This window comes from Acromyrmex echinatior, chromosome 15 (genome assembly GCF_024713525.1).
Source record: "Acromyrmex echinatior isolate Ae372 chromosome 15, ASM2471352v2, whole genome shotgun sequence".
Taxonomy (NCBI): domain Eukaryota; kingdom Metazoa; phylum Arthropoda; class Insecta; order Hymenoptera; family Formicidae; genus Acromyrmex; species Acromyrmex echinatior.
The window spans coordinates 3315282-3340591 of NC_141866.1; the positions used below are offsets into that span (position 1 = coordinate 3315282).

The 25310-nt window shown below is 36.4% G+C and overlaps 2 protein-coding genes across 44 annotated transcripts in view; one reads left to right on the top strand and one right to left on the bottom strand.

Moving 5' to 3' along the window:
* Positions 1-25310, top strand: part of LOC105149352 (adenosine receptor A3) — a 457094-nt gene that overhangs the window by 194917 nt on the left and 236867 nt on the right. For 17 of the 23 annotated variants that reach the window (XM_087414053.1, XM_087414052.1, XM_087414054.1 and 14 more), the window contains one exon: positions 4592-4638. In XM_087414053.1, coding sequence (XP_087270179.1) covers positions 4592-4638 — 47 coding nt within the window. Of the gene's footprint in view, positions 1-3497; positions 5971-25310 lie in introns of those variants that run through there. The other 6 variants (XR_015547608.1, XR_015547611.1, XR_015547610.1 and 3 more) reach the window with 3 other exon arrangements.
* The window catches only part of Rdl (Resistant to dieldrin), an 83391-nt gene that overhangs the window by 27223 nt on the left and 30858 nt on the right, over positions 1-25310 (bottom strand). For 16 of the 21 annotated variants that reach the window (XM_087414042.1, XM_087414041.1, XM_087414037.1 and 13 more), the window contains exons 2-3: positions 15406-15503; positions 10952-11019 (exon numbers count right to left, since the gene is read on the bottom strand). In XM_087414042.1, coding sequence (XP_087270168.1) covers positions 10952-11019; positions 15406-15503 — 166 coding nt within the window. Of the gene's footprint in view, positions 1-5969; positions 6038-10951; positions 11020-15405; positions 15504-25310 lie in introns of all 21 variants that reach the window. The other 5 variants (XM_087414033.1, XM_011061697.2, XM_087414039.1 and 2 more) reach the window with 1 other exon arrangement.

Consider the following 25310-nt stretch of genomic DNA (forward strand, 5'->3'; position numbering starts at 1 on the left):
AATTGATTGAAGATTTTAAACAAGCTACAGTTTAAGTCTAGCGTACAAAATATAAAGAAAATTATATTATGATTTTTTGCGTCATTTGATAATATGGATAGATATACACGATTGCTATATTTCTTTAACAAATTAAATATTTTTCGTTACTATTTTTTAATTAGTTTAAAATATCCATGTGCTGATCATAACGTTGTAATTCCTTTTTGATAAAACATGCTATTTCATTTGATTTATTACTGTAATATCGCAGTTGTTTCACTATCACACAATTGTTTCTAATTAGTCTTATATTACAAAGACCACGTTAAGAATCTGATACAAGCCTGCCTGTAAGCGCACAGTTACGATAGTGAGTTAATAGTTTATAATTACGATGCTAGGCACGATTATGACTCGTAATCTTACGCGAGAACATACGCGTGACCTGCACGCCTCGTGAGCATCGAGATTCCTGCCGACGTGGGTTCAATCACAGGACAGGAGTTTCGCGACGCGAGTATAATTCGTGTGTACACGCGAACGAGATAAGGTGTGGAGACGTGTATGTATAGTGACTACATAAATATATATATATATATATACATATATCTAAAACAGGTATTTTACGACGAAATCACTATGTACAGACATGCTACGGAACTGCCATAAAATTCATGCACTGCACGCTGGATGAGGACAGTGTTGTATTGCGGATAGTATAGCACCTTTGAAATTTCCAATCGTTATCTTAGCGTATCGTCTTTATAAAAAAGTCTCTAATAATGAATGTTAATTTAATACTTATGGATAATTTCTTCTTTTTCTACGTAGACATGGAACATGACGTATTTAAATAACGACGATTATAAAACGGTGCAGAAACTCTCTCTACTATCTCTGAAATGAATTCTTTGAATCTTATGATTCACAATTAAAAATGTAGAGAATTAAGTTTATTGCGAAATGTATATAGTAAGATTCAACTTTTTAGGAATTATAATTAAATTTTTATTTTTTATCTTATTTTGTTTGCTCACCTTTTATCGCTCAATTATATATAGCGAATTCAGTTGAACGCACTAGTGCGCATTTGTCATATTAAAACCGTTGTATACTGACTTAATCTGGGTGTAAAAGTGAGATACAAGTATTTCGAATTATAAAATACATATTTTACCTACGGCACAATAAAATGCATTGAGGATTTCACGGTTTAATCGGTTTAATCCGTTTCTGTATTTATATTGAACACATCTTTACGGAAATTTGTGACGGCTTTAATACGCACCGGTGCGCAGTGAGTGCGTCCAATCGCTAATAATCAGCAAAATACGATGCTGGCAACCAATTTTATGATAATTATTAGCGAAGTTCTTATCGGCAGGCGTAAAATTGTAAAATATTAAAGAATGAATTTTAGGAATAAAGTTCGGAATTTTATAACTCTAATAAGATGTCACGGTTCCATGACAAGAAAGAGAGAAAGAGAGAGAGAGAGAGAGTTTGACCCGAGGTGAGGCATTGTTATCCTCTTCGACGACGTGTGCGCACATACGCGAAGACTTTTCCTGTCATTCACATCGCGTCGTTATGAAGTATTCAATGTGCGTGGCACGTTTCTCGGCTTATTCCGTCGTATATTTATTTTAGAAATTTTATCGTTAATTGTGCTTTAATTGAAGTCACAAATAAAGAACGATTATGATTTTATCGTGCAAATAGCCATGAAAAATAATTTATGTACCGATTTGATTGCATCATATTGTTAATAATACGTGTAACGTACTATTTGAAAATTCAAAATATATGATAGATAATTAATCTTGCGGTTTAAATGCGCGCAGATGCTCTGGCGAATATGAAAGACCTTGAAATATTCCGCGGAGATACCATGTGGAACAGAAGTTGTCATCGTTCGCATTTCTGGCAACTCTTCAGGCGCACTGCGGTTACATCGTGACGTGTAATTGCCGCGCTAACAAATCTTCGTGATTAACTGATCAACAACTCCCACGCGAACACATTTACGAGAATTCGTCTCCAAATTCTTATTCCTTTTTGGCTTATTATAGTTCCTATTTTTCTTTCCATTTTTCACATGTGTAATTTTCAATTTTCAAGCTGCATTGTTCGGCACAAATTATTTGTTTTTTTATACATGTCAAAAATGATTATGAAAAATGAGATCAATAAGATTTCTTTTCCTTTTAGAGGAAACATTAGAAAAAAATGTATAGTTGTTATTACATTTGGAAACGCGCAAAATTATATTACTTGTTAAGTGCAGTGAAATTAATATGTCTTGTAAGTACCGAAATATTTCAGTGTAAACAGTATCTATTTATTGTTCAACTATACGTGAAAATATTTCTCACGTTTATCTCGATGGCACGCAAATCTTGCGCGATGTATTTAGGTGTAAATCGAGCAATTCGAGCAGGTACGCGCGTCTCGTTGCCGGTGAAACATTTCCGGGAGGAATGCGAGCAGGTGTGCGCAAGCATCTCTATTACACGCAAATTGTAGCATAAAAAACAAAGAATAAGAGAAAAGCTTTGTGGAAGCGTTTCAGGCAAAAGCTCGCAGGCCAATTGATCCAGAAAGAAAGAGAGAGAGAGAGAGAGAGAGAGAGAAGAATAGAAAAAAAATGGAAAAAATGGCGTAGCGTTGTGTTGTACAACAAGTGATGGAAGCGAGAGGGGCTCGTACGAGGAGGAACGCTCCATTTCGGAGTCTATCGCGCCTCGACGAGCGCGAATTATCACGATGTGTACGCGCAAGCACATAGACCCATGGTCATGTGTTACGCACACACATACGCACACCGAGAAGTACACACAGTACAATAAACGCAGGCTTTTCGTGCGCACAAACGCACGTGTGCACGTATATACACGCACACATACACGCGTACATACACACACACATATATATATATATATACCGCGGACATATATATATACACGCGCGCGCGTGCACGTAACACGCGCTCGCGCTCGGAGAAGTCATAATATATACAATATATAGCGTGACGTGATTCATAGCAACCAGAAGCGCACTGCACACACTGACAATGACACAGCTCATATAAGTGTCATAGTATATTTACGATATAACAGCATAGATATATACGAGATATATATGCAAATACAATTATAAATATCAGTATAGTCTCGATGTAGTCGCAACGTCGCACGAGCTATACTCTTCATTTGGTATATAATCATTGGCTGGCCGAGGATGGAAAGGAGGTACAGGGCGAAAAAAAATATTTCGTTCTTCGAGGGCCGCGGGGTATCTTCTATCGATACTTTTTCTCCTCATCCTCTCTTGCTTTTTTCACTCCCGCTTTATCCTTCTTTTCTTGGTCTCGTCCGGCCGAGAGGACTACAATCAACGAGCGCATAAAGGCGCTTTCACCGTATTATTCTCTCTGCCTATGTTCGTCAATTTTTTTGAAGGCGAACGATGAAAGGGAAGATAAATTGGTAGGAAAATAGTCTCGTTGTTTGCAGATATGCCGGCCGGAGAGTCCAAAGAGTGGCCCTCGAGGGATGAACATTGGAACTATTGGAAGTCGCTCATCGCTTGGCGATGAGGATAGATAGGAAAACGAGACAAAAGATAGGGAAAGGGATACGTAGAATGGAAACTCGCCAGCGGGTGTAAAAACTCGCGCGTCACGTCCCAGGTGACAGTGTCGACTTGATTTGGTTTCCGCACAGGGCTCAACACCTGGGGTCCAGCCTCGTACATTCAGCTCCAAACTCGTACTCTGGATCTTTCGGGCGAACGAGTTCCGTTTCCCCGCGCACAATTACGTGTCAAATATACACGAAAGAGAGATAGTCGATCGCAAGCTCGTAGGATAGAGTCAAGTGCTTCGGGGGCTGTGGTAAGTCAACATTACCGCTATCCTGGAATTCATCATGAACCGAAGGTTCTGAACACTTTAGACCGAGAGTCAACAAATGAGTTCGCGAACTATTCGCATTCTTTTCATTCGTATAAATACGTTCACTGCAATTTTGGACGATCGACTGATACGACTAGTTTACGTCAGAATACTAGAGATTCCTCTGTCGGTTTGATTTCTGAAATAATTGTTATCAGAGAAACGGGTTAAGAGTCGACAATCCGAGCGCACTTCGAGATGCGCTTGATAGAGGATGGATCCAGTTTCGTGCCAGTTTGAATCTGAATGTCGATACCGGAACAAAATACCTTCGATTACTACAGGATTAGGCGTAATACACAATATGTTGTACGGTGCCGCTATATATCTTAAATATTGAGAAACAAATACGAATATATATATATAGATATATAGATATACGTGTACCAATACGCAGGATACGCGTACGTACACTTTTATGTATTTCATATATACAGACGTGGCCGCATAAAAGTGTACGATCACGCGTATACGAACGTGTCTCAACGGTGCGGCCTACGGTGCTCGATCCGAAATTCAATTCATTGCCAATTAATAACATATTGAACATAAGATATTACTATTATTACTTATACTTCATTTTTTCTTATATATATATGTCCTCGTTAGTCGGAAGTCGACTTTCAATAATACACATATTATATTGTGTTACAGAGAGAAGCCCGATGGGATTTCCGCCTCGTGGATTTTCCGGAAAGATGGTAAGTCGAGCTCGGATTTTTGACATAAATACGATCCTTTCGAACGAGAAATGGTTCGCAGCGACGCGATATCGCGAAGAGGATTTAATGTTCTCTCGCGGGATTAAAAGGTTGTGCGTTTGCCGTCACTATTCCGCTGATGACGATGACATTCATCGGGTCTCTCTTGAAACTTTTCCACTTATTGTTAGGTTCTTCGCGCGTGACAAACGAAACCACCGGTTTATCGTCGGCTCGAGCACCGCGGGTAGGGCCATGCAACAAGAACATCGCAAATCGCATCAAACGACTCAACCATAAACCATAAACGAAGTGGACAAGAATATATCTTGCGAAGACTGTGGAACGTAGCAAGGTTCCCTTGTAACAGTTCAGCCAACCAAACAGCTGTGACGAGCTATAAAAACGTAGGTTAGTAGGCCATCTGTGTGTGTGTACTATTGTCGCTTGTGTGTATATACTGGTGTATATATATCTCCACGTGTACGAACGTACATACATGAGATGTGTATATGTATATGTATAGCTTATACCGTGTGGCTGTGTGTCGATACGCCTCTTGCTGCCGACATAAACATCGCTATGCGAGTCGCATGTATTTCCCCTGGTGCACCTTTCCGCGAGCAGATATCGAGAACGACTCGAGATTTAAGCAGATGTGAACATATAGCACGCGAAAGTATTGCTAGTTTACGATGCTATTTTATATGAGACTTTACGCGTGCAAAATTAATACGTATAAAAAAACATATATATTTCTTTTAACCGTACGCGTTCTATGACTTTTCGGTCAATGTACTACTCCACGAACGTATGATATTTTTATTACTTTATTGAATTACATTCATATACAACATATATAACGATCTACCAATGAAATTTCGACAGTCTACATATGTTTCGATTGACATGGATATTTTTACATGAATATCCGTGTCATTGTTATGCAGTAACAAACAAACCGAAACAGATGATATTCTATCGGAAGCAAGTGGCGCGACTGGTAAGCTGATTTGATCAATGATGGTGGGCGTCGTCGGTTCCACGCGATAGGCACGCTCGACGTATGATGATCGGTCCAATTAAACGTCAAAGTTAAACATTCTTTTTCAAGCGGTATCGACACAATTTTGGCATTACGATCGAGCGTGGACTATCGCGATGCAAAACGGCTGTGTCGGGCGGAAATGGGCGTTCCCGTTGTCGCTTTTTGATACGATGGATACGAGCGGGTTGGGAGAGGAGAAGGTGATCGTTTGCGAGACTGGACGAAATAAATGAACGGACAATTGTCGATGTTGAGTTTGTATGAGTTTGAATGCAAACTGTACCATCAACACCTCGGACACGGAGCTGATGCTGAGGACATACATGGTGACGCCGACCTCCACGGGCGGACCTGTAATCAACAAAACCATCCGGCCTTGGTCGCTGTGATTACCCGCCAATCTCTATTCAACCGTGTACGACCTATCGTGTATGAGATAAATAAGTATCTAGAGACAATAGTAATAATAATAGTAGTAATGACGAATCTATCTTTACCTCTGACTCACGCGCGCTTTACTCCCGCAGTTGAAATTTAGGCACACCCTCTAAAGCACTTTTGAAACCGTCTCTACACGTATTGCGTGCCATGGCGCGTTTTGCATTGTTTTGCATGTTGTGCGCGAATGTCTATCGGAGGAATCTAAAAACTAACACGATGCGCTCCGATACAAATCCACTGATACAAATCGTGAGCATACTCGACAATGCGCGGACGAATCGTTCGAGCATTTTTTTCCTTGCCCATCTCGTGTCTTCGGATAAATTGGACAACGCCGTTCATGCGCGGAGAGGGAAAATATCATATTCACGCGCATCTATCCAGTGTGAGCCAGAGGCAAAGCACGAACGAACAAGTCGAGGAGAGCTCGCACCCTGCACGGAACCAAATCAACAGGACTCGTCGTCGGCCACGTTGCTTTCCAAGCTAGAAGAATCATCCATACTTGTCTCGTTATATAGGCATTATGCTCTTACGTATATATTACATACATATCACAGCCACGTAGCAGTATGACATTACCTTACTACTACATTTTTTTTCGTTTTGTACCGCGTCGCTTTATAGTGGTTTTGCTTTGTCTCGTTCTCTCACCCTTTCGCTCTCTCTTTCGTTCTCTGTGCACTTTTGCATCTTGTTTTTGCCGATCACTCGTCACGTCGTATTCCAATTAGATTCATTGTGGCTATATGTGTATGTATTCCGGGGAAATATGGCTCGTTTTATATTATCGTTTTTTCGCCCTATAATTAGATCGCTCCTCCGCGATCGAGAGTCGTCTTGTCGAACATTCGTCGAACGACATCGTTACTTTACATTGAATTGCTGTCATTGTCATTGCGATCGTCGATTCCGGGCGAAATTTATTATTATTTTTTTTTTAACTTCTAAGGGGGATGTGAGGGAAATGCCTCGAATACCGAGAGAGCTGCTGGAAGGAATTCGGACGGATAACGATCGAAGCAAATCGATCGCGGATTATTCTCTCTCGCATGTTCGTACACGAACGCGTGATACGTGCGGTGTTTCGATAGAGAGATAACGGAAGTGTCGGGGATTTCTTTCGGGGGTGGCGGGACATAGAATAATAATAATTGTAAGTGATGGCAGGCGGCAGCCCATTTCAGCAACCGCGGCATAGCAGCTAGAGCGTCTAAAAACGGTCTAACGGGACGGTCGTGCGTGTTTAATATATATTGAACAAAATACTATTTTTTCCTGAGAGCAGAAAGCAATAAAAAGACGCTCCTCATTCACGTTCTCTCTAACACTACGTGACGTTCGGGGCAGCCCAGGCTCAAAGTCAGGCAGGAAATCAGTGAACTAACTTTTCCACGCCCGCAGAAAACGAAAACGTAGTTGGAGCAACTGAGAAAATTTATCTTAACGTTGGTTCACAGTTCTGTAAAATTCTTTCGTTAGTATCAATAATTTTAAAGGCGTTTTACGTCAATACAATTCGCGCATATGAATCTTGTCGAACGTCTAGTTGAGAGATTATTTTCGAAATAAATCTTGTTTCCATTAAACGGAAACTACACTGCAATAATTTAGAGCAAGTCTGGTTGTGTTTCTTCTTTTTTTCGAGATTTAGCTCGATTTGCGACCTCAGCCACGCAGTCTCGCTGCTTTCAGTTGCCGAAACTACAGCCCCGTTTCTCGAGCGAGGAACGAGGACAGCCAGTATATATTATCTGAAATATGAAATAGTACTTTGTCCATTTTTTTAGTATATATTTTTGTTTCTTTCTGTTGTTCGCTACTAAAGTGTCTCTGTATGTGTATGGGAGAAATGCGTGTTAGGTCATACACGCGCACACTTATTCCTGCGTCGGTGTAAACCGGTACCGCGATAAGCGACGGACCACATGGTACTACAATATATCAAATGAGTTAGGAGAGACTCTGTGCTCGGTTAGCTTCATTTCAGTAGTTTCGAAGTGCAAGCGGTAAACCACATCGCGTAATCACCATAGCGCGCGTTGCGAAGTGCGTCTTACATGGTACATGGTTTACTAAATTGATGTTACATACTAATCAAATAAAGATTTCTGTCATGCCTACACATAGAAAAAGATTTCTCTAAGTTTAATATTTCTATGTAGTCATTGCAAATCCAATCAAATCGATTCTTTAAGAAATGTATAATAATTGATTACATTCAAACTATTAGGTATTGGAATTAATTCGTAGCGTTTTTAATGAAAGAATGTTATTTATTTCACATGAGCATTAAAAAATACATTAATGAAAGTACTTCCCATCACTTGTAAAACGCTACGAATTAATTCCAACACCTAATAAATTTTTAGGATTAGGTAAAATAATGTTCATTCAAAATTAAATTGTTTTAATGAAATAAACGTAAATAGGAATTTCGAGTGCAAAATAAATCGTTTTCTCGGTGTGTGAGCAACAAAATATCTACGTGTCAAGATATATGATTGAAATAATTTTTTCATTCTGTGACTGAAATGAAAGAAAAATATCACGCGAAGAAGTTATTAGAGGAAAAATTGCCGATATGTACAATGACAATTGTCATTTTTCTTCTTGCTACAAATCATTAGTTCTCGAGTGTATTTCAACAGTCACATTCGAGATATCAAATAAAAATATAAATTATAGTCTGAAGTATCATCAAAATGTCGTAAAATCAAATAGATTAATAGCATCATTTCCTATAATTAATAAATGATAGAAATTCTGCATTTATCATGTCTAGAAATCATGAATTTGTATTTCAATGAATGAATATGTGTTTTGATATTTTTATTCCTTTCATTGAATCAAATCGAAAAATATAAATCTGGATTAATAATCTGATCCGATTAAAAGCATTTAAAAGCGGAGGAATTTTCATCTCACATTTAGACGTATTTCATTTTAGAGATGCGCTATTCGTAATGTTGAAGAACTGTAGAGTTGGCGAAGCATCGATTAGTTTTCTTTTGCATAGTTTGAGTTTAATTGGCTCCGAAATCACCATGCCAAAAAATTGGATGTCGCTTCGTATTGGCGAACGAGATCCTCGAAGCGAGCACAGAATCGTTATGGTAATCGTGTTACCCATTTTCGCGGTTCCAAACGTCGTTGTTAAATGAACATCAAAGGAAAGATACATAGTCCAGAGCAATGTGATTCTGCGCGTGCAAGTTAATTCATTTCATCGTCGGAGTGTCGATCAACGAATACACAACGGTACCGATGTAATGACGACTAGCGGAGATCGTTGAGAGTTTCTCGTGTTCCACTCGATGCACCGAAGATCGAATTTCTTTTGAAATACGCTGAAAAAGTCTGGTTGTAGCTATCAAATGTGATGATAAAATAATTTCAACTAAATACTTAGATATATATGTGATATAATCAAACATAATTTTACGTTTACAAATATTTAGTAAGTATTATCATTGGTAATATCGTTTGATAATACTTACTAAATATTTGTAAAGATAAAATTATGTTTAATTTTATATTACAATGATTGAAATTATTTCACTTAACAATTGGCAGATATAACGAGACTCTTTTTTCAGTACACTAAAACAAGGCTCGTAGGGCTGTAATTAATCAATCGTTACACTGAGAAAAATGTTTGGTTAAAAATGGACGAATCAGAAAATTCTGATTGTGTCAATTCCATCTATCGCGACTAGAATTCTAGTAGATTTAATAAAAAAAATTTCGATGTGTCCATTTTCAACCAGAATTCCAATTAATCCAGCTAGACATTTTCCACAGTGTATATATACGCATTCGGAGCAAAATAATCGCGACGATATCGTTAGGCAATGAGAAGATAATTCATGCTTCAGAAAATGTATTAAACAATGAGTCGTTTATTGAAGATCCGATTCGACCGCTGAAAGTATCGCCCCAATTAGTGATTAACGACATGAATGAATTTATTTACTCAGACGACACGGATAGCATGAGAGATGCACCCGCATAGATGCAAACGTTGATTGTTAATGCAATCAACATTGGAGTCGACCACTAGAATCAACATGCGTTGCTCTCTCGTTACCTTTGTTGATTTTCGAAATAAATCATTTACTCGAATACCATCTCGCGATACTCAAATATCCGTTTCGAGAAGAAAGAGACAATAATAACAGAATATGTTTACGTGTTTTAATAGTTGCAAAAACACACATAACACAAATAGAATGATAGTTATATTGCATGAAGTAAAATCTTCTGAGTCTACGTAATTGAATAATTGAAAATGATAATTGTTTCATTCGTTGCGAGGGTGATGAAAACAAACGGGAAGAATGCACACTCGTGTGCGCGTGTATGTACAACAGTGTGGAACCGGATATACATCCGCACTCGTGTTGCCGCGCGTGTAAGAGCAGAAGTACAGAGTATTGCATAACGCACAAGGTATAAGAAAATCAACCAATCAGAATCTGTTATTTTGTGGAAAGGAAAGAAATAAAGGACTTTGATTGATTCATTTTCATGTATTATGCATTATGTGTTATGCGTTACGCAAAATTCTCTGCTTCCGCCCTAAGTCTCCTAGGTGTATCTGTGCATGTGTGTCAGTGGGTAAAAAATGCTAATTGCAGTTCAGTAACGATCAGCGGCAATCGTTGACTTGAAAATGCACGGGCACTAAAAAACGTATGATCGCTTGGCCGAAGAGACCGACGGGCGGGCGGGGGAGTGGAAGGGCGGATTTTGTGTTTAGCCGAGAACGATAGTAATGAGTAACTTTCAGCGGAATTACTGAGTAAGACCTAGAGGTAGTACCATTTTCACTTCGGATAGGGAGCTGATACTCAAGACGTACATGGTGACGCCCACCTCGACGGGAGGACCTGAAATCGAAGGTTAGTAAGACTGAGTCGCCGGTTTCCGACCGCGGCCAAGCTACACGGTGAGAGTGACTGTATGGCATTCGTTCGTTAATTACAAGTATCACACATATCTATTTTCTTTCTTTTTCGTTCTTTTTCGGTAGCGTTCTGTGAATTTACTGTGAATGCGAATGGTATGTTGGTGAGGTCGCTACGTTGGATGGATCGCTGGAAAGTGGTAATCGCTTTCGATTAGACGATGTCTGATAATTTATGCGCTGATTTACGTGTGCTCGGTTGTCGTCAATGTTACACAACGACGGTTTTGCGGATAGGCTTAATCTCTCTGTGCGCAGCGCTCTGACGTACTTTGTATCGTATATAATTTGTATTATACGCGTTCGGATTTATCGAGGCGAATAAATCATATTTAAAGCTAAGCTGGTATTAAGTCATAAAATTATTTATACCAAATATTTTTTCTTTTTTTCATCTTTTTTTAACGTGCCTGATATCATTTAAGAATATATTTTCTTCATGTCACATAATTAGTTTGCAATTATTTATTTTTAATTTCTAGTAAACGTTATAAAAACATTATAGTTAATAATTAATTTAATGAAATTCTCTCAGATAGGATATGTAATAAAATACATTACTATATAAATAATCATTTAAGCTCGCGTTTTCCAACATGCGACTTGACATATAAAGATATTTCAGATTTCTATCGTAATCTTTGCGAAATCTAAATTCAAAGACTTGACGAGGGTTCGTGAAAATTTCAGCAGTTCGCTGCTAGATGTGAAGCACGAAATCGAAGCTGCCGGTCGAATTGATCGGCCGCAAAGACGAAGCGGAAAAATGTAATCGCGCCCGATCAGGCGGTATCTCACCGTAGAAAAGTTTATGGACGAAATTCAGGCAGAGGGTGAAAGAAGGGCGGGAAGTCAGGTGCAGATGGAAAGAACCCGGTTGTCGGGGGAGTGAGGCCGAGGGAGGGATGGAAAGGGTTGGGGAATGCGAGGCACATATACGTGTCCACGTTGGCGTTTTCGCGATAAAGTTGACTCGTAAACAATGACTCTGCCAACGCCATCGCGCGCCACTCGACCGATATATCTTCATTTCCATTTCTAGGATGTTTTTAAAGCTCCTATAGCCGAGGAACATCCCATATGGGATACATATTTCACAATGACGTTCTCGCGACATGCTGGAAAACGCACGGCTGACGTGGTATCGAGTTAATTGAAACGCGCCAGTATGCTTCGCCCGTGCAAACCGATCGCCCATGAGAGAGCTTACTCCGAAAAAAAAAAAAAGATTAAAAATATTTCAAACACATATGATGTAACTGCGAAAGAACAAAAATTAATAATCAGCCATCTGATCGAAAAATTGCAGTTATCAACCTCGCGTAAATTGATATTTGCTAACTATATTTTTACGATTATATTTTTTTTATGAATATTTTTTATATATGAATTTTTTTCCTTTATGCGTTACGTATATAATATTAAATATTATATTGAATTAAATTTAGTAAATTATATTATGATTGGAAAATTATTTTTAGTATAAACTTTTAAGTAGACTACACAGTTTTTCTCTTGAACTGATGAAAAATATTTGATAACTCCATTAAATATCGTATTTTATAAAATATATATAAGCACGTAATATGTATAAAGTTTCATCGTTTTAGTTGATTTGTTTGTTGTAATTCTAGTCGAGTCAACGTTGTGTTTTAACGTTATAGAGTTTCTTTTTTAACGCGAATGCGAAAAGTTTTTGTTTATCATTACGACAGTTAGTTTATGGAGTGCAAACGTTTCAAGTTTCTCGTCACGTATTTTGTCATTTTCCGTAGGCCTTGGATGGCAACGGTAGAACTCGCGTTTGAAAATCCGGCTGCGCTCCGGGGAATATCCAATGAAGTACTACGTATCGAAGAGAGCAGCGGCAGGGTTTATCCCATCCGTTCGCGGTATTCTCGTGTCCGTTTCCGTAATGTCCGCGTACCGATCTAAATTTTAAATGTTAGAAACTCGTATCCCTCCGGGGATTCCGTGTATCGATATGCGGAAGCAGCGAGAGATGCGGATATCGGCGATTCGAATCTAGACGATATATTTAGTGCATTTTTTTGCGATCTGTCGAGATAGGAACCTGTATACTTGATCCCGTCGGAAAATGAAATGATCGTCTTTTATGCCTGACTGTCAGCTCGAGTTTATTGCAAAGTGAGTCATCAGTAATTCATTTTTCTAATGCAGTTTTAAAAATAAACGATATATTAATAATACATATTTTTGTTCTACGACTTCAATCATAATTGCAACGGTGTATTGCAAAGTGTATTATTGCATTAAAAATCAGTTGGTAAATTTTTAATTGTTTTAGTATTGCTTGTGGTTGTAAAATAATAAATTGAATAATATTCAGATAAAATAAACGGTTTGCATGTTTAACAATTGCATGGAATGTAATTAACTGATAATATGCTGAATAAAAACTGTATTTATTTTATTTTATTGTGAGAATTAATAATTGCAATTCATAATTTTAACTACCTTTAGCATACGAATTTGAACTTTTCATTATTCAGTTAACCGCTTTTTCGATTTTTACATCTGACCTGTAATAGTAGCAATTATAACTGCGAGAACAAAAATACATTTTGGACTAATATATGGTAAACGTTTTTAGCTTCTTCGAAAATGAAGAACCGAAATGATTCTCGGTCAATTAAACTCTGAATTCTTTTTTGGTCGGAGGAAAAATAGAGCAGCTATATGAAATCGAGGCGTCACATCTTGTTAGCAATCGCGATACTGAGAATCGAAAGTATGAATACGGTTCTGAAATAGAATCCGAGACAAAAGGAGGCGTTAAGACGCAACAGTAAAATCAAAGTCAAAATAGTAATTGAAGATGAGATACTGCGTCTCTATGTAGTCCGAGAGGATGCCGTTAACGGTAACCCCTGGCAACCCGTGGGGCGTCCCAGCATTGATCCGAGTTTTATCGAAGCTCTCCAGCCCCGCCCTACCTCTACGAGGCCACCCCCGAAAATGCAACTTTGTCATAGTAGAATCATCGACACGTGAATTATAATCGTAGCTGCTTCGACATCGATAATCGGTCCGCGAATCCAAACACGACCAAGCCGACCTAAACGCGCGCGGGGACTTTTTGGCCGGGCCTATCGAGCCGAAAGTGGGACAGACCGTCCATTGGCAGGCACTAATTGCCTCTAACTGACTCTCGAATGGCGAGCATGCTTACTCGAAACTGGACTAATGGCTCTTTAATAACCCTATATTTTATAAGCATTGCGTTTATTCGACTGCAAAATCGTATCGCGCTTGGTAGTCGATAAACTTGGTAGTCTGGCATTTATTTGAAACGACCATTTACGCAAATCGGTATTTACAAATTACGTGCAAGCTGTATATTATTGCGGATTGATCAAGAGGTAAAAGAGAACGCTTTGTGCTTTACACTTTTATCTTCAGGGAGTCACGTGCTGTTCCCATCTCCGCGCTGTCTGCCGCATCGTTTTATCGGTATTTCTTTTTCGGTAGTCGCGCGGTTGAGCCGCGTGGTAAACTGCAAATTACTCCTTTGCCGGGAAACAGGATGCGATTCGCGTACACGTGCTGCCGCGCTGTTCCTGTCAGAGTTGTTTTATGGAAACGGTAGTATGCTCGAAAGCTCGTCGTTTTTTGTAGGGTAAAACGTGGGAGATGATAAGCGACGTCAAAAATATTTCCTGGAGCGTTTCGCCGGAGCTTTAACCGTTATGTCGCACCATTGTTACAACAATCCGAAAGCCTGTGCTTTATATTTTGATTTATCGCGTATCGATTTCGTGCATTAAATGTTTTTAGGTATATAAATCCTACGTTTACCCACCGTCTTCTGTTCTTCAGTTTCTTTTATCTCAGCACTGCATTAAAGTGGAATACGGTACCATTTTATCTTTTTTTATCCGAGCACACGTAAAAAGCTTTTTTTTTGTGCTTGCAGCGAACGAAGTGGAATTAAAAGAGAGTCGTATACTGGTTTTCTGTTCGTTCGCCAATTGATTGGTTTCGTCGGTGTGTCAATATTTAGTTTCTTTCGTCATCTAACTCCCTCATTTTCGTTAGTTGCAAGGTAACGTTTTTTAGATTCACGTAATAGTGCAACGATCATAAACAATGAAACGGAAAAAGCATCGTGCCGAACGCAAAACTTGTTCCAACGCAAATTACCTCACGTGCGTAAATTAATCAAAATTGATCAACGTTAATTGAATAAACACGTCGAATATATCGAATTGACAAGTTTTGCGCATGGTATAAAATCCACGAATGATCTCGTATATCGTAAGATGGGGAAAATCGAGTCTTTACTCACCTCCGTAGTTCGGCCTTACTCTTTTATCGTAACTGACGGAGAAGGAATCCAGTATCGCAGAGATGTTCACGTCGCCCAGCATACTGCCGCCGGCACTTCTGTAAACGAACAAGAATTTCATATTTTATATTTTCCTTATAAAAACTCTTATAACAGCGTTCTAAAATTAGTTATATGTACAGAACAATTGCATCTTTTTACCTTTTTATTTATTTCGATTTAATTAATGAAATTAAACAAGATAATTTGGATATAGTTGAAATTTTCAAATTGTACTCTCTAAATTTCTTGGAATGAAATCTCATTCCGAAAGAGTTAAAGCACTGCACTATTGAAAAAGAGTGAAAAATTTCAACTCTTGAATAAGAGTGGCAGATTTTCACCATTTTTTGGAGTGAGATTTTTTCCTTTGGAAATAATCTTATTCCGAAAAATGAGTGAAAATCTTGTTCAAGAGTGCAAATTTTTCCTTCTTTTTCAATAGTGGCAATATTTTAACTCTTTTGGAGTGAGATTTTACTCCAAGAAATTTAGAGAGTATTAAAATATTGAAGTTGTATAATGTATTTAATTAAATATATAAAATGTGCACTGTTGGTGCAATAGTGTATATATTTTGTATGTTTAATTAAACACTTTATGCGATCTTAATCTTTTATATAATTTCTATTAAAGTTTCTATTAATCTATTAAATTACTTCGCTTTACCCTTTCAATTAAGCTAGCTTGCGTTAAAAGCATTTTTTTGAATTGCAAGAAATATATTTCAATCCAGATAGAACGTTACCAAATTATTACAACTTAGTAGAGCAGTATTTTAATACATATTAACGTTATATTTACAGCAAGTGCAAAAAGTTTGTGTACAGAAAAAATATATTTTTTTTAAATTTTATTTTTAAAAGTTAAACATTCAGCGAAATGTCTCATCAATATCGATACGATGATTTCGATACAAATTTGATCTAATTTAAATCTTGTCTAATTTATGGTCATTTCTTTATTTATCATAAAGAGTAAAATAAACTGTATGTTTCTCAAAATTATATGTATAAAAAAGATGTGTATTAATTATAGAAAATATATTAACTTAAAAATAAGTGAAAATTAAAAATTGTATTATTTGGACGTTCAAAAAATATTTGTACAATCGAGAAATTTAGCTTTTAAAATCAGGAATACATGAATTTCATTTGTTTATGTTAGAACAGAATATATTCATTGTATAAAATTGTTAATTAATATTTATTTTCTACAAATAAGACTTTTTTTATAAAAAAAATTCCTTGTACAAATATTTTTTACACTCATTATATATAACAATATAGTAATAATATAGTCTTTTTTACTAAGAATCTTCTTTTGAAAATTTATAATAATTGTAATAAATAACTGCATTATAAACTGCAGTGAAGTATTTTAATAACAATACGTTGCATATTTTTTTAGACAAGAATTTTTAATTAATGATGTCGAAATATATATTCTTTTGTAAATTATGCAACTATTGAATCTTACGATGCCGTCACAAACTCTCTCCTGAACTGACGTAGATACTAGTATTAGCATTATTTAAAAGACAAGTTCGAGAGAAGATATTGTAACAGCCTGTATGACATACACGACCATGAGAGATAGATACGCCCAAAGGTTCGGAGCATAAAGTACAGCGAGTCTGTTCTTGACTTAACGGGTCAGTAGATACGGATGGTCTCGGTCAGCCAAACAAACGGCTCTTGAGTTCGCGAGCTGATACGGTTCCGCAGTACCTATGAGAGCTCGATCTAATGGCTACAACGGCGCAGCAGCCGATTCCGGTTCCACTAAGTGGAGCAACTCGATCCGAAAACGTTTTCTGCTTGGCTCAGCTTGGGCTGACCAAGACCATAATCACTTGGCGCGGTGTTGATTCCCGGATCACACGAAGCCACGTATGGTAACCTTAGTTGGATTACGTATCTTAGCGATATCTGACGACAGACATTTCTAGGCATATGAATCGCTTTAGTCGAAACAATAGAAACAACAGAAATCGTATTATATAGGTGAACGTAATCTCTAAAAATTTTACTTGCAATGATCTGTGTTTGGTTTGACAATAATTTTCCTTGTTCTAAAATTTTTATGATAAAACGTTACATGGTACATTTTTTAATAAATCAAAGAATTTAAGTTCTATAAAATAATGGCACATTGATATGATGAAGAGGTATGCTTGTTGCATTCATTAAAATTCTGATAAATTCAATTAGAAAGGTATAAATTATACACTTATAGTTAAATTGATCGAAATAATCATAAATTTAATTACAATAATCAGGAATCTGATTCATATGATCAGAATTCATTTTGTTTGTATTCTTTATTGAGGCAACCAGGACGTTTTTCTTAGTATATCTGTAATTATTGTATTTTTTTTATTCGTCCTACATAGATATATGCAATAGATAAACAGTGTTGAAAAGAGATAATAATTGAAAACATTATATTGATGTACCAGTGTTTCACTTACAGTTATTATTGATCGCCTTAACAAAAGTGATTATTTTCAAGTATAAATGTCTGATGAAAGTCTTTGATAATTTCTGTTAATTGGGTTAATAATAGTGTCGTGCGTGCTTGATTCGTGCGTTACTTCGTATCATTGAGTAAAACAGATGTAAGAAAAGCCTTGACCCTACATCCAATGTACATATGAGTCAGCAGAATGTTCGAGAGACGTATCGTACATCAGTTTGCGCGCATAGTCCTACAATAGAAGTAAGTAAACCTAGCGAGCTTGTAAAGTGTTGCACGAATTAGACTAATCAAGATCGTGCATGTTTGCCGCGTTCTATTCTACTGACCAAGATTCTAAGCGTGAGTTATACAATCTACAATGTGTCCCCGCGATTAGGTTCACGGGATTTTGTAATCAATTATAAATCAAGGAAATAACCGCTGTCTAAGTACCTGGTCTACTTCGTGATTCAAAATATCAAGTTTTTTTAGTGAAAGCCTCAATTGTTATTTTGGGATTGTATCTACTCCTTTATGCAAAGCTAAAAATTTGGAAAATGAATGATATTATTTTAAAATTATTAAATTAAACAGAAAATATTAATCGCGTAAGAAAAGACGTAAGAAAAGAAATAGAAGAGTCGTTATCTCGGTGCAATATATTATGCGACAACTTGTTTTTCTACAGTCGATAATTTTATAGTACAATGATAATATTTATGTATCTACATATGCTTATAACAAATTATAATTATAAATACATAATTATTTTTGTAGAATGATTTAGAATAAAGTGAAAAACTTAGTGAACGAAGTGTTTTTAATCATTTAGACGTTTATATGCGTCTTGGAAAAAATTTTATCGAACAATTTGCTACAACCACCATAATCTAAATCTCGCGAAACGATATCTCATAACGAAGAAGAACTCGCTGCCAAGCTACGATAATAGGTCAAAGGTTAGTTGTATCGATTGGATGCAGATATCTACTCTGGGAACAAGGTGTGAATAATACGATGTAGATGATATCGTGTAAATACACGCGCGAAAATATAGATAAACTGTTTCTCGACACATTACGAAGAGTCACTTCATTTCCGTACAAATGTTGTTTATAATGTTTTCGCAATAAAGCGAAATATATTTCTATAAAATATCTTTTTATTGAAGACGATTATACACACGCGGGATAAAGAGAAATCAGTAAATTGTTTTATTAAAAAAAATATTTAAGAATACGCGTACATGTATATATTATTATACACATATCATGTTTATTATAATTGTAATTAATTATGTTAAACGTTCATTATTAATTATTCAAATAACAGAAAAGACGATTTTGTTGAAATATCTTAAAATTTAGCTATATACAAGTCCGAAAACTATTTTGTTGGACTATTTAAATAATTATGCAGATTATTCAAACTGGTTGTTAGAATGTCAAAACTTTGCAGCATTGCTCATCATGCTTGAGTTTCCTATGTAATTATTTTGATGATCCAACAAAACTATTTTTAGATCTGTATCTAACTAAATTTTTAGATATTTCAACAAAATCGTCTTTTCATACACAATATGGTATAAAAAAATACAACACTCAATTACAAATTTAACAATATTTCCGTTTTGTATGATGATTTATTTTATTAACGCACTGTTAACATCAATCAAATGTATATGCAATATAATGGATGCGTTCTTTTCGCTTTAAATAAATATTTAAATCGGCATTTTGTTATGATATCCTTTTTGTATAAGCTCAACGTAAAGGTTTTACTGTCTTCAATTTCTTTAATCCATTTCAGATTTGGATCCATTTGCTTGCTCGTAAAAGATAGCAAAGGGCAGGGTATCCTTCGTGAAGAAAGATGACATTTTCGATCGCTTGAAATATATATGAAAGATATCCTTGGAGGTTAGTATTGGCGAGGCTGGGGAGAAGTTTCGTGGGTGTCTATGTTCCAGACGAAAGAACGCGCGTCTCTTTCACGGATCTTCAAGAAGGCCGTTGGAGAAATGTCACGCCATAGTTAAGCGTTTCATGCTTCATTGCTCCAAAAGCGCCAGACAATGTTTTCAGAAGCTCGCCCGTTTCTTAGATCTCACGAGAAAGTCTCTTCTGTGCTTTGTGGAAATCCATTTTTCTTGCTATTCTGTGTTGTTTCGAATTATGAACTCGACAGGGGCCGTGTTCCAATATACACTGCCAGTACTGAAAATCTATAGTGTACGTGAACTATAGATTTTCATTTTATTACAAGTGTATATCGGGACACGGCCAGTGTACAAGCTTTGCTATTTTCACATGCGAAGCGGCGTAACATTAAATTAATGACGATCGTGATGGATAAATATGTTCAATTGAAATTAGGTCGATTAATAATTTTATATCCAATTTTATATCACTCTAATTAGAAATTTCGATTACAGAAATTTATTAATCATATTCTCATAATTCTTTAATGCAATTACAAATGTATCCCGTCATACTTAATATGTATAATATATATCTCCCTGACCGGGATATTTATCAACCTAGTATTGTATTATTAATTATTGATAAATTCCTCTTGATGTTGCTTTGATATTTAATAGTTAGCGAAATAGCGTTGGTCGCAGGTAGAGGAATGATTGTAGCGCAATTGTGCGGACGGCTGATTTAATAGTATTACCGTGGCACAGTCACGTGACGCGTGTACTGAAGAAAAATGGCAGACATTACAGTGCCTGGGCCGAGCTGGTGTAATTGAAAATCTCGTAAATAAGGAGGACTGTCCGAGCGAACGAAGACGCCTCGAATTTCAATCTCTCGGATTTCTAAGAGCTCTTAACCTCCGACTCCAACATTTCTTCTGCACACGATCTGTGCATCCTCCGCCAGCTTCTATTTCTTTCGTTTGTCCTGTCTTCTTTTCCCGTTTCTTTTAACTTTTCCGACTCGTTGCAATTTCCTTGCCTTTAAGAAAAGATGAGAAATGTCTCCAGATTTTTTCTAGAAATTTACGTTTATTTCTAATTCAGTAAGCTTCAAATCAATACATATAAGTAGTAAGTTGCTTTTCCTTGTTCTTTTGTTTTTTCAACAAACTTAGAATTTTAGTGAACTAAAGAAGAATTTTTTTATTTAATCGTTATATGAATTTAACTCTGATATTTAATCTCATTTGTTTCATATCAAAGGAAGATATTAAAAAATCGGCTCTTTTCTAACATTCTGCTTTATTTGTTATTTTTTGTTTTCAAAAATAAATTATATATAATAAATATTTTTTTATATGTGCGTATGTGAATTGTTTTTATAATTATATCTATTTATAATTATAATCAATTACAAATGTATATATAAATAAAGGGTGTTTTTTTAAGCTCGATAGATTTTTTTAAGCCCGATAGAACTTAAAATTGTAAAAACTAACACAAAAATTAAATTATAATCAAAAAATTTTTTTTAGTCGAAAGATCAATGCATGGCATTAACATTTGAAAATGATTTCGGGCATATGGCCACCGCGGCTGTTTAATTTAATTTTTTGTTTTATTTTTTACAATTTCAAGTTCTATCGGGCTTAAAAAAACACCCTTTATTTTCTGATATGTAATTTCAATACCGATATTCAGTCTTGTTAAATGTTTGCATAAAATTATCGTCGCAAGCAAATTCAATTTTCGTAATGTGTGTGAATTTATAGATACATATGTGTATTTTGACGCAGAGATAAATATTGATAATAAATGTGTATGAGAAACATATTTCATTTTTCCAGATATTCTGTAGGAATAAATATTTTTGACGCTGCTTCTGTCGACCTCGTTCGCTGACATTTGAATTAGCAATATTCTGCGTAATTTATTATATTTTCGAGCTAATGTCAAACAACTGCCGGCAACTTCCCCGACATTGTCGACCATGTCGAGTGGCTGGTGTCTTTGAAAGGCGGTACGTCTCGAAGCTTTTGTAAGAATTTCTCTTCGCAATTAAGAAGTTATCGTCTATGAAGACGCTGTATCGCTCCTATCTTCTTTCCCCTTTTTCGATCGGTTGATTGTCCTGTCTTTTCACATCTTTTCCTTTTTCATGTTATTTTCAATCCTGGGGGCGAATCCTTCCTTGCCAAATATCAAGCGTTTGTGCAAGGATCGGTTATGAATTATTCATAGTAAGCGAGCGAGCGAGCGGGACTACGGACGAAAAAGCGACTTTATGTACTACCGGTCGCCGGACGCTATATATAATCGGTGAGAGCTGGTTGCACGAGCGGTTACGTTTTTCAGTGTGATTTACGCTAATTTCGGCGCAGAACCACCGTTGCGGGAGAGTCAGGAAGTCATAAGTATGCGATCGCACCCTTCCGGTTAGTACCACGTGTTTCCTTTTTATCGATATCACAGTTGGAAACTTCGCAATCCTCATATTTCTCCATCTAAATATATATTTATGTTTCTCTCTTCCTGTCTTCTTTTTCCCCTTTTTATTCCCTGGACAATAATTATTTATGTACGCTTTTGAATCTGATAAAACTTATCGGCTTTATTTAACTGTAAATTTATTCGATAGGTTAATGATATCAGCATTGAAATATGATAATTAACATGAATATCTGTGGAGATTTATCTGCGAATTGTATCGCCAGAAGATTTTGCAGAGATAAAGCTCTTTATGTTACTGACATTAAATTCTTTCTCAATGCATAACGAATACGTATATTTGATATTAAATTCTTTCTCAACGCATAACGAATACGTATATTTAATGCAGCACATAATATTGCAATAAATGTAGTAACGTTTGCAGACATTTTTACGAAGTCTTTTTAAATGATCTTTTATTTAGACATTCAAAGATATAGACTGTGATGTTCGAGAAACCATTTAATCATTTTTCAAAGTCAGAGTACCGTCAAGCCGAGACGAATGCGTTGCCTTTTTCTCGGATAGGGTAACTACTCCGGTATATATATATATATATATATATATATATATATATGCCGCACCTAACAAAAACTACTATATTTAAGATAAATGAATTATACCAGTAAAAACTTTGTACTGTCTACTATTGTAAAAAAAAATATTAAGATTCTGTAATATTTATTTTTTGTATTAAAAAAAGAACATTTTGAAATCCTTGTATTTTTGTTGTGTATCTCAGAGGGGTGGGATGGCTCATAGGGGGAAGGATGCAAGGCTTATGAAAAATTTACAAATAATGCTTGTAACCAAAAATTTATAAATAAGTAAAATGACACAATAACTTATAAAATAAAGGCATAACAGAATGATTGCATATTACCTCCATTTCTTCCTTTTTTTTTAACTTTTGTGGCGTAAATACCGCCGAAGTTATCCTAATTGCCCACTTTGTCCCACACAAAGGTACACACATGGATGCACGTATAGACAACAGTATTCATGCGGAAGATGTTATGATAGGCGATAATAAATAGCGTGCGTAATGGTCTCAGAAAAGATCGACGCGACGCGGATCGTTTGCGAAGTCGAGCTAGATAACATAGAAAAACCGGCAGAAGAATTCGAAATAGGACGTGCCCGATATAAGCAGACATCCATCCGATCGTAACGCCGTGAGATACATTTAGGACGTGGGATGATGGACCGGTAGATCCATTTGTCACTGTCCGTAAAGTGAACCGTCGCTCATCATCCTCGCTCCTTCTGCGTGTGCAGACTTCTTCTGCACCGTCGAGCTTTTGCAGATACATAAAAATCTTGCGAATCATCGGCGCCCGATCGATCGGCACACGTAGACGAGATTGCTAAAATCGTAGACGCGAGAGAAATTTCGACGATCGTCGATCATGAACACTGCTGACTCAAAGGTTGAGCATGCTCGGAAAAAAAAAAGGAAATGTCATCTATGATTTCACTCACGTCAGTTCGACACAGGCAGACCTACTTTTTCATCTCCATTAGGTAACAGACGATTACGCGATATGTGATATCAAGTGTGACATATTTTGAAATCGTATAAGACCTTAAGACAATGTGACATATAATAAAAGAGGTCGATCATACTAAAAATAACGTAATTCTATGAATTAAAACTAACTGCGATAAAATCTGTAATTTATTCAATATTTAAAATACCTATATGTGTAAATTGCATTCGTATGCATTGCATATATTTAATGTTATACAAATTTATATGATTTCAAGCTGTATATTGATGCTTTTATGATCCATTAGAAGATATCTGTGTGAATTTCTCCGTAAAATATAAAGTTAATTTATTCTATCACCAACGTGTCGTATATGATTTAATATGCAGTAGATATTATTTATTAATATGCCCGCAAATTAAAAAGCCTTTAAAAAGGAGCTAATGCGCTCTAGTTAATTCACGAGCTATGTACGAGGTATGACGGCCTACAAACGATACCTACGCGCATTATGCATGATTCTGATCTTTCCGCCAATTTCATTTGGCTCATATTAATTCGACCGCTTTCGGCATTTCATTAATTCTGACCTTTCGGCACTCTGTATCAATTTCAATCTTTTATCAAAGAATATAATTAATCATTTTGTCTTATTTTCATTTCTGTTCTATTCTCTTTTAAGTCTCTCGACATTGTATTGTTTGAAACTTGCTTCCATCATAGTCTCCGTTCTGAAATTTAATCTGGCCTTTCCGTATAAGTTGCATATATTTCTCGAGAATCAAAAGAATGGATTTTGTTATGCATGACAAATTTTTTTAAATGTTCCTATACAGATATTCAAGTGAATGGATTCAAATGAACATAAACGCGTACGCGGAGATGTATCTACGAAACGCACGTCGATGGGAAGACAGAGAACACAGCATCCGTCGGGGTAGGTTATCGACGCATCTGTGTAAGCTCGTGCGCGCGAATCTGACGTCATTGGGCGCCCTCCAGCCCCTTTCTACCTCTCGGTGTGATGCCCTCTATGTGGGTTATGACGACGGTGGGGAATACGTGATCGCTTTAACCCCTCGGTTGTGTATGTGATTCGGCGCTTATGGGATCTTCGTTTATATGGCGCAAATACACTGTAAAATAGGCTACATAAAGTTATGTTAAGAATTTGAAGGTCAAAATTATTTTATTATTAAATTATTTTATTTTAATATAATCACGATAGATATAATCGTCATTATATCGATATTTATTTTGATTAATCTTCCTTTGATTAATCACATAAATTTTGTTGCTCCTTTTTATAAACAGTTTTTTAAAATTTATCTATATTGAATGCTATCGGCTTTAGAGATTCAATCTATTCAATATTTTGATCCTATATTTTCTCCACGGATTCTGTTCGCTTCATTTCATGCGAGTTAACGTAGCTCTCTCGTGAATGTGAGAATGGAAGAACGATATGAGGCTACTCACTGAGCACGGCGTCGTTTACGGTCATT